The sequence below is a fragment of the Notolabrus celidotus genome, chromosome 18, assembly GCF_009762535.1.
Source record: "Notolabrus celidotus isolate fNotCel1 chromosome 18, fNotCel1.pri, whole genome shotgun sequence".
Taxonomy (NCBI): Eukaryota; Metazoa; Chordata; class Actinopteri; order Labriformes; family Labridae; genus Notolabrus; species Notolabrus celidotus.
Window position 1 is genome coordinate 1,891,497 of NC_048289.1, and position 17,458 is coordinate 1,908,954.

The 17,458-nt window shown below is 37.6% G+C and overlaps 1 protein-coding gene across 2 annotated transcripts in view; it reads left to right on the plus strand.

The window, feature by feature from the left end:
* Positions 1-5,302: 5,302 nt before the first annotated feature.
* The window catches only part of LOC117830075 (zinc transporter ZIP11-like), a 45,416-nt gene continuing 33,260 nt past the window's right edge, over positions 5,303-17,458 (plus strand). For both annotated transcript variants that reach the window (XM_034708008.1, XM_034708009.1), the window contains exons 1-4: positions 5,303-5,403; positions 9,292-9,409; positions 13,245-13,283; positions 13,449-13,607. In XM_034708008.1, the coding sequence (XP_034563899.1) occupies positions 9,302-9,409; positions 13,245-13,283; positions 13,449-13,607 (306 nt within the window). In that variant the 5' untranslated portion in view covers positions 5,303-5,403; positions 9,292-9,301. The remainder of the gene's footprint in view (positions 5,404-9,291; positions 9,410-13,244; positions 13,284-13,448; positions 13,608-17,458) is intronic.

The following is a 17,458-nucleotide window of genomic DNA, read 5'->3' on the forward strand; positions in this document are numbered from 1 at the left end:
CTTAATCAACCATGAGCAGAGCACTTTGCAGCATTTAGCAAGTTACAGTTGCAAGGACAAACTTCCTTTAACAGGCAGAAACCTCCAGCAGGACCAGACTCATGTTAGACACACATCTGCTGAGACCGTGTTGGAGAGAGGGATAGAGGGAGATGAAGAGAGAGAGAGATGATAGTGGTGATATAATCATAGAATGATACAGGAAACTTTTCAGATGATGACATTGTTTGTGAAAGGAAATTCAGGGCTGAGTGGAAAAGTTGAATACCTGGTGATTGATCTGCAGGTCAAAGGTCAGCATACCAAAGAGTTGCCGCTGAGAGGTCAATGTGAGAGGTTAATGTGAGCAGCACAGCACATGTTCATACGTCTGCAGTACGTACAACAGTTACTAAAGGGATCTAATAGTTGAACGTAGATGTGACAGAGTGGCTTCATCACTGACTGCAGGCAGTGCAGTCACACTGACACACACACTAATACACACACATGTACACAAACATGCCAAACTTTTCCTCGGACGCAGTGTTTCTAAAACTTTTTCATTATCACTCTCTCTTTTAAGTTGCACGGTCAACGGTGCACATGTCTATAACACACTCTCAACATATATGGGAGCAAAACAACGTTCTCCTCAGATCAGGCACAAACAAAAACAACAACAAACACCAACATGACAGAATCAGAATCAGAAATACTGGATTTATCCTGGGGAGGGAAATTTGGTCATTACAGAGCTTTTATAAACTGTATTTAAGAAAGTCAAAATATTAATAGAAGAAGGAATAAACTAAAATATAAATACCAATAAGATAAAATAAAGATCAAATGGAAATAGAATAAAATAAAGATCAAGTAAATATAGAATAAAATAAAATAAGATAAAATAAAATAAAGATCACATGAAAATTGAATAAAATAAAATAAGATAAAAAAAATAAGATAAAATAAAATAAGATAAAATAAAATAAAATAAAATAAAATAAATAAAGATCACATGAAGATTGAATAAAATAAAATGAAGATAAAATAAATATAGAATAAAATAAAATAAAAAAAATAGAATAAAATAAAATAGAAATATAGAATAAAATAAAATAGAAATATAGAATAAAATAAAATAAATAAAGACCACATGAAGATTGAATAAAACAAAATGAAGATAAAATAAATATAGAATAAAATAAAATAAAAAAATAGACTAAAAGTTTTTTAAAAATAGAATAAAATAAAATAGATAAAGATCACATGAAGATTGAATAAAATAAAATGAAGATAAAATTAATATAGAATAAAATAAAATGAAATAAAAAAATTGAATACAATAAGATAAAAAAAATAAAATAGAATAGAATAAAATAAAATAAATAAAGATCACATGAAGATTGAATAAAATAAAATGAAGATAAAATAAATATAAAATAGAATAAAATAAAAAAATAGAATAAAATAAAATACAAAAATAGAATAAAATAAAATAAATAAAGATCACATGAAGATTGAATGAAATTAAATGAACATAAAATAAATATAGAATAAAATATAAATATATAAAATAAAAAAATAGAATAAAATAAAATAAAGATCACATGAAAATTGAATGAAATAAATTGAAGATAAAATAAATATAGAATAAAATAAAAAAAATAAGATGAAATAAAATAAACATAAAATAGAATAAAATGAAATAAAATAACAATAAAGTATACAGACGCGCAGAATAGTTAGAGTAAAGTAAAGTATGACAGTAGACCACACAGTGCACTGACAGACACAGAGGGAAGCTCAGGTGCAGTGCAGGTGCATTTGTGCTTGTATGAATCTGTTCCATCTCTTGATATCAGGGGGAGGAGGAAGTATAGGTGTCTGAGAGAGCTGGACCAGCTCAGATCCTCAGCATATTGCACCATGCAGGAATTTGCTGACTCTAAACAGAGGTGGTATTGATCATCAAACACTGTGCTTCTTTTCTGATTTAACAACCATCTCATTGGTTTTCTATGTATTCAAAGAGACGCTGTTGATGCTACAGCATGCAACCTGTTGTTCCACCTCCTCTCTGTAACAGGTTTTATTCTACTTATGTTGAAATGCAAATACACTTTATTCAAACTTTTTTTTTTTTTTTACAATGGAAACAGATGGGAGGATTCAGCAAATCTGCTTTTCACTGTAGCTCCACCTGTTGCACTCCTTCCCCTCACTCTCCATCTCAAAATCCGCTGAAATGCAGGTTCAGAGTACGATGAAAAGATAAACACTGCAGGGAGCTTGCAGTTTCAGTCTTATAAACATGGCGGGTCAAATGAAAACATTATGAGTGTCAGACAAATCAGAAATGTACTGCTTGCAGGCCTGCCCCCCATAGTTCCTGGACCTCTGAAAAATACAGAAATCAATTTAGACCCTGGTTCCTGCTGTCGAAAAGCACAAAGTTCCTGGGGAAAGTTCCTAGTTCCTGGGGAAAGTTCCTGGAGTGGAAAAGTACCTTGAGTGGCACAGAGGAGTTTAATCAAGAAGCCTGATGTTCCTTTTCTGTTTCCAGATGAACCTGTCTTCATTATTGAATTAAGACACAGGAGACTGTCACCGGTCACATCACCTGCTCCTGTTAGTAGTTCATGTTTTATATCAGGTTGTGCATAAAGCACAGGTTGATCAGAGCGTGTATTTTATGAGGCATAAAAAACAGGCAAACTATGTCGGACTGCAAGTTGATATGTTTCTTAAAAATTCTGCAGGTTCCTTTTAATACCAGGTGCAGGGCAACAGATCCTAATGGCCCCTGTATGCATACAGCCTGGTGCAGGGAGGTGTTCCAGCTGCTCTGCACGGCCTAATCGTCCAAGTATTTAGTCTTTGGGCGTTAATCTGAGGGAGTGCTCTCCTCACTCTTGTTAGGGTGAGACACAGAGCCTCTAATCTGGGCTCTGGGTCTCTTCTTGAGTTTTTAAATGCCTCATAACATGCACAAAAGTGGTTCAGCTGGTCCGGGCGGGAGTGGTCACTGTCACAGACCTGAGGGAGACTCTCAGCAGGCCTGGATTCCCTGCATGTCTGTAAAACAACCATTCCTTACCCCTTGAAGCTCAGAGCTGCAGTCCCTGATTATAAACAGTCTGATGATGAGGAGACTTTAAGACATCTTGCAACCATCTATTGTGAGTCGGGGGGGATACAAGTTTCCATTTAAAAAGGATTAAGCGCCTGGCCAGTAAGGTGGTGAGGTGGCTTTGTGTCCTTCCAGTTAAAGCTATGGTTGGTAGTCAGGGAAAACTAGCATGAATTTGAATGTAGCATTTCCTCAGGACTCCGTCTAACCCCTCCCCCCCTCCCCTCGGAGATCCTCCAAAACGACGCCCCCGCTCACATGCACGAGCGCCGCTGATTCACGACCATATGATGGTGACTGATTCAAAACCGGTCCTCAGCACATGGTTTGTGTTTTGCACTACGTCAACTCATGTCTCACTCAGAGGTAAGAAAACACCAAAACATTCTCATAGTGAAAGTTAAAAACACAAACAAACAGGAAATGTACGCTCTGCAGGAGGCGGGCAGAACGGCAGGACGGGATTTGATTGGTTTCATTATTTGGCTCCTGATGGCAGGGATTGGTTGGTGTTTTCCCAGGTTTACTCCGGCTGTAGATAGCAGCTTTTTTTTTACCTCTTTTTTAAGAACACATTATGTATTGATGCCATCGGGACATAAAGATCATTTTAACCAGTATAACAAAAAGTGGATCTAAATCTGACTACCAACCCCAGATTTCATAGTAATCTTTTTTTGGCAATCAACTAAAGTATCCACATTATGTACCTCTGATCTCTGTCATATAAACCTTTGGGTAAAAATCCCAACAAAAATCAGGGCATTCAGCTACGACTTACCTTACTATAAACATATATATATATCTTTCTTTTTCCTTTCCTTATCATTATTATTATCATTTATCTATTTTTATTTGCACATCATAAAAACAACAACAACAATATATGTAATGGAATTGAAAACATTGTGCAAGGGAGGTCAGAAGCCCACATTACACCAATTTTAAAGTCTCTGCATTGGCTTCCTGTATCTTTTGGGTTTTAATATCATTTTATTGGTTTTTAAATCTCTTAATGGTCTTGCTTCTTCTTATTTATCAGATTTGCTTTTATCATATGAGCCAGTGAGAGCCCTCAGGTATTTGGGTAGTGGACTTTTAACTGTACCAAAAGCTAGAACAAAGACTCACAGTGAGGCAGCTTTTTATCATCACGGCCCACGTCTGTGGAACAACCTACCTGAAGATCTGAGGGCTGCACAGAGCATCAACATTTTTAAAAGAAAACTCAAGACTGACCTTTTTAGTCTCGCTTTAAACTGAGTTTCATTCTTTTAACAGTTTTATTTATTTATTTATCATCTAGTTCAAATTTTAGTCACTTTTTATTATATTTTATTTATTTGTATTATTATTATTTTTTTTATTAAGTATAACATCTTATTTTCCTTTTATGGTTTAATATTCAAGTGTTTTATTATCTTAGAAATGTATTTTATTTTGGTCATTTTAATTTCCTGTGTTGAGTTTTAACATCTTATTTTACCTCCAGTGTTTCCTCATTAAGTTATCATGAGAGCTTTTCCTCAGTTTGTTCAGCAACTTTTATTTGTTTTATTTATTTATTTTATTTTTTATTGTTTTTATTACTATTATTGCATCTATTGTGTTCTTAACCTTAGGATTGTGGGGTGGGTTTGGGGTTGGGGCTGGGGGTGGGATCTTTTTTCTTAATTTATTCTACTTTAGGTAGTTTTTATGTACAGCAATTTGTGTTACAATGTCATTGTATGAAAAGCACTTCATAAATAAAGTCTGATTGATTGATTGATTGATTGATTGATTGATTGATTGATTGATTGATTGATTGATTGATTGATTGATTGATTGGAAGCCCCAAGAGGCTTATAAAAATACCTTCCCTCTTGCTAAACAGGAAGATAGAGCACCAAAAAAAAAAAGAGCCATATTACAAGACATAGTAAAACAATGATGTGTATCAGAGAAGTATGTCGAGACTTTATTGAAATCAGAGAGCTTTCAGATGCTTTTTGAAGGATGTTGATAATTTTATATATCGTCCTGTCTAATATTGTCAAGTTTACTTATTTTGATTAATTTATTTATTCATTTTAATTCAATGGTAACTTTTGTGTGTGTATTATATGCATGTATTGTAGAACCCCCTCGAAGACATGTTGACATACAGTATCTCAAAGAGTTATTCCTTAAAGAAGAGTTTCAGAGAAAGCGCGAGCTCCTGCGACAGGGGGCGGAGCTTCGGCTGTCCCGGACACGTGTCCCGGGAAGCAGGAAGTAAATACTGAGGAGGAATCACACAGGACAGACCAGTGAGTACTGTTCAAGTTATTAAAGAAAGACTGTTTATTTAATCTTAAAGTCAATGAAGCTTCACAGAATCTGAACGTGTTTTTTTAATGTGACACAGAGAAAGTTGTGTTTCTGAAAATAAGGCAGGAGAAGATCGAGCGTGTGGGTTAGCCGGGTTCCACTCTCTCTGAGGGTTATTAGTCCATTTAATCACATCATATAATGTGTTTGTGTCTGATACAAAGTCAAACCAGTTCTACCTCTCAGTGTCTTCAGCTAACTTTGACACGAAGACATTAAAACATTACAAAGGAAGCACCTCACCTCTCCGTCAGTGTGAAAGCAGCTCCAGCTCTAAATCCTTATTCTGCTGTTGTAATGTTTTACATAAGAGACCTGGACACTGACTTCCTATCCAAATACCCTCTACAAGGAATACAGAGCAGTTTGTGTGTGTTATAAAATAAGCTCTCATTGTTTCTGAGTGCTAATATTCTCATCTCATTAATGTGCATATGATCATGTCATATAATGAGCATTTTAAGTACTAAAAACTCACATCAGGAAGTCTTTTCAGTAATAAGAAACATTTTAATTAACTGCAAATGAAAGTGAGAGCTGTTTTAAAGTGAGAGCTTAAACTCTCAACACAAGAATGAAGGAAAAAGCTGATGTTGCAAAAGAAGCTACTTGCACTCCAGCAGCTTCTTACACTAAAACAATGTCAAAGGTAAAGTGATCTGCAGTAACAGTCCTTGTTTATAACAGCTGCTATATATGTCATGTGTGTTGGTTAAGACGATGAGCACTTTACAGTTTCATGTTTTAGTGCAGAGGAATAATGGACCAACCTCTTAGCTGGTTTAAGTTTCACATGATCATCACATCCTGGATGGTAGAGTCTTGAACAAACAGTGTTGACTGTCAATGACGTGCATAAACAGAGCCTGAGTTTCAAACAGACAAATGTTGATTTGAGATCTGTGTTTTTTTTTATGTGTTGACAGCAGAGGTTAGACGCTGTGTCTTTTTAAGATTAATCCTACAGACTATTTTAGGAAGTCACTGGAAGATTTAGATCTTGTACATTTTGCTCCAGTTGACATATTGGAAATCAAATTTAAATGTTACAGGTTACAATTGAATATATGAATGTTAAATGGTACAATAGAATATAAGAATGTTAAATGGTACAATACAATATAAGAATGTTAAATGGTACAATACAATATAAGAATGTTATATGGTACAATACAATATAAGAATGTAACATGGTACAATACAATATAAGAATGTTAAATGTTACAATACAATATAAGAATGTTAAATGTTACAATACAATATAGGAATGTTAAAGGTTACAATACAATATAGGAATGTTACATGTTTCAATGAAATATATAAATGTAACATGTTACAATACAATATAAGAATGTTAAATGTTACAATACAATATAAGAATGTTACATGTTACAATACAATATAAGAATGTTTCATGTTACAATACAATATAAGAATGTTAAATTTGACAATACAATATATAAATGTAACATGTTACAATACAATATAAGTATGTTAAATGTTACATGTTACAATACAATGTAAGAATGTTATAATACAATATAAGAATGTTATATGTTACAATATAAGTATGTTACATGGTAAAATACAATATAAATGTACAATACAATATAAGAATGTTACATGGTACAATACAATATAAGAATGTTAAATGTTACAATACAATATAAGAATGTTACATGGTGCAATACAATATAAGAATGTTACATGGTACAATACAATATAAGAATGTTAAATGTTACAATACAATATAAGAATGTTAAATGTTACAATACAATATAAGAATGTTACATGGTACAATACAATATAAGAATGTTAAATGTTACAATACAATATAAGAATGTTCAATTTTACAATACAATATATGAATGTTACATGTAACAAAACAATATAAGAATGTTACATGTAACAATACAATATAAGAATGTTAAATGTTACAATACAATATAGGAATGTAAAATGTTACAATACAATATAGGAATGTTACATGTTACAATAAAATATATAAATGTAATATGTTACAATACAATATAATTATGTTAAATGTTACATGTTACAACACAATATAAGAATGTTACAATACATTATAAGAATGTTAAATGTTACAATACAATATATGAATGTTACATGTTACAATACAATATAAGAATGTTACATGGTACAATACAATATAAGAATGTTACATGTTACAATACAATATAAGAATGTTAAATGTTACAATACAATATAAGAATGTTACATGGTACAATACAATATAAGAATGTTACATGGTACAATACAATATAAGAACGTTAAATGTTACAATACAATATAAGAATGTTACATGGTAAAATACAATATAAGTATGTTACATGGTACAATACAATATAAGAATGTTACATGGTACAATACAATATAAGAATGTTAAATGTTACAATACAATATAAGAATTTTAAATTTGACAATACAATATATAAATGTAACATGTTACCATACAATATAAGTATGTTAAATGTTACATGTTACAATACAATATAAGAATGTTATAATACAATATAAGAATTTTATATGTTACAATATAAGTATGTTACATGGTAAAATACAATATAAATGTACAATACAATATAAGAATGTTAAATGTTACAATACAATATAAGAATGTTAAATGTTACAATACAATATAAGAATGTTAAATGTTACAATACAATATAAGAATGTTAAATGTTACAATACAATATAAGAATGTTACATGGTACAATACAATATAAGAATGTTACCGGTTACAATACAATATATGAATGTTACATGTTACAATACAATATAAGAATGTTACATGTTACAATACAATATAAGAATGTTACATGTTACAATACAATATATAAATGTTAAATGTTACAATACAAATTTATAAATGTTACAATAAAATGTATAAATGTAATGCTAAAAAACTGCACGTAATTTTCTCATCTGTGCTTTTTTATTAATCTTTTTATTTAAGTTTTTATTCAGAACAAAATTGAAACAAGTCTTGCATCTAGTCAAAGTTACAAAGCATTTTTCAGAAATTAAGAGATAAATAAAACAGGTATATTTATTTCCAACATTGTAGATTAATACTGAAGACATCAAAACTATGAAATAATCTGGTTTTACCATAATCTGGATTACAACAGTAGTCAAATAGAGCTATCCATTGTGTGCTAACCCTACCTCTGAACAACACAACTGATGGTCTCAAACACATTAAGAAGGCAAGTCATTCTACAAATGAACTCTTGACAAGGCTCATGTTCATTAGAAACCATTCCAGGAGACCACTTCATGAAGCAGACTGAGAGAGTACCAAGAGTGTGCAAAGCTGTCATGAAGGAAAAAGGGGGCTACTTTACAGAATCTAAAATATTAAACATATTCTTTGTTTAACATTTTTCCTCATTCAATAATTTCATATATGTTCTTTCATAGTTTGGATGTCTTTGGTATTAAACTAGTGTTTACAGTCATTAAGATAAATAGAAACCCTTGAATGAGAAAGTGTTCCCAAACTTTTGATGGTGGTAGTGTATAGAGAGAGAGAGAGAGAGAGAGAGAGAGAGAGAGAGAGAGAGAGAGAGAGAGAGAGAGAGAGAGAGAGAGAGAGAGAGAGAATAAATATTGTTGGCTGCATTACTTTGATTTATGTGTTTGAGTACTCATAACCTTTTTCCAGCGCTCCTCTCTTAATGGTACTCTTTATATGTGTACAGATATTTTGTGTCTTGATTTGTAATTATTGTTCTTGTGTGTTTTTAAAATGATATGAATGTGTCACATGAACAGTCACAGTGTTTGACTGTTGTTTGTTCAAGGTTTGGCACGATGCTGGAAGGCCACAGCCCGATGGTACAGGCCCTGTTGGGGACTCTGTTTACCTGGGGTCTGACTGCTGCTGGAGCAGCCTTAGTATTTGTCTTCTCCAGCCATCAGGTGAGATGTGAACCAAAAGTTACAGACATGCAATGCTCAAATAACCAGATCACATTTTGTTTCTAAAAGGAAGCTTTGGTGTTTTGGGCCAATATAACAGACAAAGGCCAACGTTAGATTGAAGTCCTCAGGTGGAGCTGTGGTCTGTGTCTTCTATTGGTGGCTACAAAAGCATATTTTTATAGCTTCAGACAGGATCCCAGTGTGTCAGTGCGCCAGTTCCCCCGGCAGTCTAAGCCTATAGCAGCATAACTAAGAGCTGGTCCAAGCCTGATCCAGCTCTAACTATAAGCTTTATCAAAAAGGAAAGTTTGAAGCCTACTCTTAAAAGTAGAGAGGGTGTCTGCCTCCCGGACCCTGACTGGTAGATGATTCCAAAGGAGAGGGGCCTGATAACTGAAGGTTCTACCTCCCATACTACTTTTAGAGACTTTAGGTACGACCAGCAGGCCTGCATGTTGGGAGCATGTTGTAGTGTTCTAGAGGGGTAATAGGGCACTATGAGCTCTTTAAGATATGAAGGTGATCATTAAGAGCTTTGTAGGTCAGAAGAAGGATTTAAATTCTAGTCTAGATTTTATGGGGAGTCAGTGTAGAGAAGCTAACACTGGAGAGATGTGCTCTCTCTTCCTGGTTCTAGTCAGTACTCGAGCTGCAGCGTTTTGAACTAGCTGAAGAATCTTTAGAGACTTATTGGGGCAGCCTGATAAAAGGGAATTAAAGTAATCTAACCTGGAGGTAACAAATGCATGGACTAGTTTTTCTAGTTCTTCTCCTTCAGAACGCGCATACAAAGAAAGGCTAAGGCCCAGTCTCGATGTCCACACTCACACACTCACTGACTTTGAGGCGCATTTCTGCTAAGCCTGTGAGGCCTCAGTGCTGTCCTACTGTCAAAACATCAAGTGTGTGAGGGATCTCTCTCAGACTTTCTGAGCCCCTCTCCATAAGTGGGCATTTCTGCAGACTTAGTGTAATGGAATTACCCAGAGTTCATAGCATTGTGACGTGAAACAGGGGAAGCCTGTGAGCATGAAAAGGTAAACGAACGGCATAACACGGAAATAAAAAGAAGCATGGACGGTACAACCAATGGTGACGTTTCAAAAACAGGTTGGCCCTTTATAAACATATTAATTAATACGCTTAAATGTATAAATCATAACAAACACATATACATAGTATCATTTATATTTTCCTTTTAATTGTGTGGTTAAGCAACTTGCCAAAAAAGGAGTATATTGATAGATTGTCAATAACTTCTCATCCAGTCTGCACAGCAAGAGCCGGCTCACATGAAAAACAGGAAGTAGGTCCCTTTAACGTCTTGCAGGTTATGTGAGAACTCACAAAGTGCTGTCTCATTCCTCGTTTCACCATTCCTCCTTGCAGCCTCGAGCACTCAGTCGCTGTCCAGCTGACGTCAATGAAGTCCTTAAGGGCTCAGGGCTCAGGGAGGAGATTGAGATACAACCTATGTGGGCCTGCTTTGAGTCCGCCTTGATTACATGAGGCTGGATTGCATTAGTGGAATGACCTGAAGCTTGATGAGGAGACATGTAATGTCGCTGTGATCGCGGCTCCCACGCTACACTAGTCTGTTGTCATCAAACAAGGTTGAGCTCGCGGACATTTAATGGGGAAGCCGGTTATGCTAAAAGGGGGCGGAGCTAACTTCCTACTACAACAGATAGCTGGTTTCAAGTGACTGACAAAGTTTTTCACAACTCAGCAGATAATCCTCCTCCCTCTCTGTCCTCACAGTGAGCTCCTGTTTATCCCTGATCCCATAAAAACAGGTAGAGTCACAGAGTTCAGGAAGCTGCTCAGAGATAGAATCAAAGTGTCCCATATATTACAGATGAGGGAATCTCTGCTGGTCCATACGTCACACCTCACGTCACCGGGTGATCTGCATGCTGATTGGCTATCGTGGCGCAATGGATTGCCTGGAGTTCAGATATTTCAACTCTTGCGAATCATACGTGCGAATTGTGGCATTCGCGTCTAATTGACTTTACATGTAATTCATTTGCGCAAATTATTTTATTCGCGTTTGGTGTGAACGCCACAGTAGTCAGGTTAGCTTGGCTCTCTTTATCTGTGTTGATGGAGCACTCCTCAGGGCTGCTAGCTGGATAGCTGTTACCCCCTGTGTCTCATGTTTATGCTAAACCTTATTCATCATCTCTCAGCTCTCATTTCACACTGTACATAATACACAGTCACAAGAGATGAATCTGTTCTCACACCTTGGTTTTGGAAGGACACCTTTAATTGTGGATTCCCCTCCCCCATGATCTACAATCACAGCTCAGCTTCAGACCAGTTTTAGTGTCCACACTTGATGCATTCAGGAACAGGACTGAGCGTTGGTCAGCTGAGTTGTGGCAGCAAGCAATCAGCTACAGCAGCACGACTGTAGTGACCTGAATAAATCAGAAGCTTTCTATGTAGGAGAACTGTTAGAGCTCAGCTTCAGGTGAGACGTGGATACACAACATCAGCAGAGAAATCATTTGTTCCCTGAGAAATATAAGAGTCCTTCAGCTGTTGTCTCCAAGGATTTAACAGTGAGAGAGAGTGTAAAGGCGTTTTTCAACAGCAGGAACTTTACCCCTGAACTACGTGCGTTTTGACCGGTGGACCCAGGGTCTAAATTTAGTTCAGGGGTAGATAATCTCCCCCCTAAAAAGCCCCTGCCAGGGGGGTAGTACTTTTCAAAGGTCCCGGGACTTTCGGGGGGTGGGGCCTGCAATGCTGAACGTGTCTGATTGGTAGATTAACTGCAGTGTTTTTATTCTGCCCGCCGTCCACAATAACATCACACACATCTGTGATTAACTTGATTTCTCTTTCTTTCATTAGTTTTGATTTGTTCTATCTTTTTTGTATGTGTGTGTACTTTTCAAAAGAAGAAGCTGTGATTCTCTTGATTTAGCAGCTTGTAACAGTAGTCTTCTCTCAGCCCACCGTGAATGCGTCTCTCCTCCCGGTGTTCCGGTTTTAAAAGTGACCCTGTAAACTGGAGACCTTCAGCTGAACGTGTCAGTGTTTGTGGAGTTTACACAGCTGTTGAAACACAGAGGGAGTTCCTGGGAATGCAAACTAGTTTAGTTTTTATTAAGATTTCAAAATATCCTCATCAGATATTTAATGATCGTCTAAAGACGTTTATGAGGGATGCATCCGGCTGAAAGTCTCCAGTTAACAGGGTCGCTGTTTAAACCAAAACACTGGCCGATCTCTGCCACGGCTTTTTGAGTTCAAAAGGATTTTAAAGGCGTGTTGAAACGTCTTTGCTACTCGCGCTTATCTCCTCTCACGTGTTGATTCAGTGAATCCATCTGTGATGAAATATAGCACCATCTAAAACAGAGCCAGCTGAGTCTCTTCATGCTAACAGGCTAACTGTTGTGTTGCTCATAATGATACCTGCCTGTCCGTCTGCTTCTATGGTGACATCTGTGATGAATGGCATTCCTCTTTGTGTTACTGCCCTCTACTGGTCTGGTGGTGTAGTGCATTTACTTATTTTCTCCATACGTCACTGGCCTGATTTGCACAATCTACTCGGGACTTCAGCCCGCGGTCGAAACGCAGACAACAATGGGGACACAGGAACCTTTTGGTTCAGGGGAAAGTAGTTCTGGGGGCTAAAAGACCCAGAACTCTTGGTAGAAATGCACCTTAAAGTTCTCCATGAACCCTGAATCTTTGGTTTGGTTTGATCATGCCGTTTTGTTATCTTTGATCTTCTTACTCTTAAGACATGTTGCATTGTTTTGTCTGTCTTTTAAAACCTGACAATCCCTCTTTTGTTTTCTGTTTTCAGAAAAGAATCTTAGATGGAAGTTTAGGCTTTGCAGCTGGGGTGAGTAAACGTTTCTTCAAAATAAAAATAATGGCACTGCACGATGCATACCTAATCACTTTCACCCTGCACAGTCTTTATCTTATTTATGCAGCAAATCAACAAAGATAGTGAGAGAAATGATACCAACCCTCCTCCACCCTCCTTTGTTTTCTCATTCCTCAGGTAATGCTGGCTGCTTCATATTGGTCGTTGCTTGCACCAGCCATTGACATGGCAGAGGATTCTGGGAAGTACGGCTCATTTGCTTTTGCTCCAGTAGCTGCAGGATTCACTCTCGGTGCTGCATTCGTCTACCTTGCCGACTTGGCTTTGCCCCTGCTGGTAAGTCGTCAACACTCTCACACACAGTTTAATAAGAAAGTGTTTGCACTGGTATGTGAATGCTTCAACTTTTAAAGTCAACTTCGTCATCATCATCATCTCTGAGTAAAATGTTCGTGCTTGATTTGGTTCAAACGAGGGAGATGTTGAATGCACAGCAATGAGTCAAACACATAAAACATGTTAGTGTGTAGAGAAACAAAGAGGAAATCAGCACAGCTTTTTGTGCAGGGTACCGCAAAGATATAAATACAGAGAAGGAATTCTTAAATTCATTATCCACAAGAATTCATGTTTTCATTCCTCTCACAGCTACGGGTGTCCACTTCCTGTTAGGAGGACATTTCCTTCTGCTTTGTTCTGCATATTAATTTGTCTTCGTCACAAGTAATGGCGGGGTATCACATACTTATTTTCCCCACTGTATGACAGTTGTGTTTTATCTGGCATGCTCTGAGACTACCCAGGATCACTTAAACTAATTTAAAGGCCCTGTGAGGAGTTTTGAAATGGCTGAGAAACAGACTGAAAATGATACTGATGCCTCTTTATAACCTTCAATAGCAGACAAGTCCATCAGCAGCATCACTGGCACGTTCTCTGTTGTCATTTTTAATGCCTGAAACTGCCCTGGGGGGGTAGGTGTCAGACCAGATGATGGACATCTCGCTTCAGAAACAGCCTTTATTTGACTGTTTTCATGGAAAATAATCACATTCCCTGATAAAGTTGACTGTTGAAAAACAACAGGATGAGGCTTTTGTTGAAAACACTACTTTTGCATGTATAGGACAAGAGATAAGAGGTATCGCTTTGTCCACAAGGGGGGTGCCAGAATCGATACAAAACAAAAGTTCCTCACAGCACCTTTAAGTCTCTGATCCCCCCCTGCTCTAACTCCGAGTCTGCGCTACGTCTCCCCTCCATGTTCTCTCTCCTCTTTCTCCTGCAGCCCGTCCACACTGTGCTCAGCTACAGGCATATACAGTCATGGCCAAAAGTTTTGAGAATGACACAAATATTACATTTTCACAAAGTATCAAAAGCTTTTATTGAGAATTACACAGAATTCATGCAATAAGTCAATATTTGCAGTGTTGACCCTTCTTTTTCAAGACCTCTGCAATTCTCCCTGGCATGCTGTCAATCAACTTCTGGACCAAATCCTGACTGATGGCAGTCCATTCTTGCATAATCAATGCTTGGAGTTTGTCAGAATTTGTGGGTTTTTGATTGTCCACCCGCCTCTTGAGGATTGACCACAAGTTCTCAATGGGATTAAGATCTGGGGAGTTTCCTGGCCAAGGGCCCAAAATCTTAATGTTTTGTTCCCCGAGCCATTTTGTTATGACTTTTGCTTTATGGCAAGGTGCTCCATCATGCTGGAAAAGGCATTCTTCATCACCAAACTGCCCTTGGATGGTTGGGAGAAGTTGCTCTCGGAGGACGTTCTGGTACCATTCTTTATTCATGGCTGTGTTTTTAGGCAAGATTGTGAGAGAGCCCACTCCCTTGACCGAAAAGCAACCCCACACATGAATGGTCTCAGGATGCTTCACTGTTGGCAAGAGACAGGACTGATGGTAGCGCTCACCTCGTCTTCTCCAAACAAGCCTTCCTCCAGATGCCCCAAACAATCGGAAAGGGGATTCATCAGAGAAAATGACTTTACCCCAGTCCTCAGCAGTCCAGTCCCTGTACCTTCTGCAGAATATCAGTCTGTCCCTGATGTTTTTACTGGAGAGAAGTGGCTTCTTTGCTGCCCTCCTTGACACCAGGCCTTCCTCCAAAAGTCTTCGCCTCACTGTGCGTGCAGATGCACTCACACCTGCCTGCTGCCATTCCTGAGCAAGCTCTGCACTGGTGGTGGCCTGATCCCTCAGCTGTAATACCTTCAGGAGACGGTCCTGGCGCTTGCTGGACTTTCTTGGGCGCCCTGGAGCCTGTTTGGCAACAATTGAACCTCTCTCCTTGAAGTTCTTGATAATTGGATAGACGGTTGACTGAGGTGCAATCTGACTCGCTGCTATAAACTTCCCTGTTAGGCCCTTTTTGTGCAATGCAATGATGGCTGCACGTGTTTCCTTGCAGGTAACCATGGCTAACAGATGAGGAACAATGGTGTCATGCACCATCTTCCTTTTAAAGTGTCCTGTCACTCAATCATGACAGATTGATCGCCAGCCTTGTCCTCATCAACACCCACACCTGTGTTAATGTGTGTGACACCTGTGTGTCATTGAAATGATGTTAGCTGGTCCTTTTGTGGCAGGGCTGAAATGCAGTGGAAATGTGTTTTGGTGATGAAGTTCATTTTCAAGGCAAAGAGGGACTTTGCAATTAATTGCAGTTGAGCTGATCACTCCTCATAACATTCTGGAGTATATGCAAATTGCCACTATAAAAACTGAAACAGCAGACTTTGTGAAAATTAATAGTTGTGTCATTCTCAAAACTTTTGGCCATGACTGTACACCTCCTCTCTCTTCCTCTCTGTCTCTGTCATCTACTGTCAGAGAGGAAGTTCTAAACAAACTAACACACCTGATCCCTTAAGGTTGAAATCTGCTCATCAGTGGCTGCGCTGTAGATTCCTTACATCTCTCTTTTTTTATGCCTTCTTTTTCTCCTCTCCTGTTTTTTTCTGTGCACCTGGTGGAGGGTGGAGATTAACCAAAATAAGTCTTTAATTTAGATGATGAAAGAGGCAAAACCAGTTCACATCGTTTTTGATCAAAACTTGGAAAATAAAAAGAGGTCTTCATGTATAGCCAGTTGTCTTTATTTCATAGGAAAGCTAAAGATAAACTGAAAATATTGGAAAGAAAAGTAAAAATAAATAATAGAAATAAAGTAAATTTTTTCAACTGTCATTCAATTCGTCTGAATCTTCCTCTCTGCAACACAAACTTCCTGAGGTCCAAGGCTCTGAGTTGTCTCATTATCTGGTTGGTGTTTTCCTGAATATAAAGTAAAAGAGGACAGGTCTGTCAATCGTTCGTATGCATGAGCCGTAGAGCTGAATGGATACACCTGTCAATGTGCAGGATGTACCTGACATGAGCCCAGCTCCAGAGAGAGAGGAGACGTCAGCAGGAGACAACACTGCTCTGTGCATTATTAAAAACCCTTTACACCACGTTAAGACCTCCTCCAGTGTGCTCACGTCATCAGAGAGAGAGAGAGAGAGAATATAACCCGAGTGGTCCTCACAAGGAGCATAAATCTCTCCAGTGTAAACGCGTGCTGTCCTGCTCATGCTTCTATTATTATTCCAGGCTAACTGGCATGTGCCTTACAGGAAGCTTTTCAATGGATCAGCCCTTTGTCACGATACCTATCTCACTTTTTGAGTCAGTGTCAGATTGATACCAGATAACAGGATCAGATCAGTCCTCACTCCTGACCTGTTTGTCACTGAGCAGAAAAGGTCTTAAAGGTGACACATTACGCTCTTTTTCATCAAAATATATTGGTCTAAGAGGTCCCCAAAACATGTCTTTAAAGTTTATGATCATATTTAAATCAGATTTTGGTCTGCCTGTAAACCCCTCTTTTTCAGCCCTGCACAGAACAGTCTGTTTTCTCTCTGACCACGCCCCTTCACGAAGTGGATGTGCCTCGGCTGTCCAGCACGTTGATCTAAAGTTTACATGTTGGCTGAATATACACGGCTGCTCAGAGATCACGTTACTTCAACCCTCTGAATCTGATCCAGAATCTGATCCTGACGGAGAGGCCATTGGTCACAGATTTAGTGTTTCTTGTTGTTTTATTTGTCAGTATGACGACGTGTGTCTTGGTACACAGCTACGAACATGTAGCTATGTGGCTATGCTAACTAGCGCTAG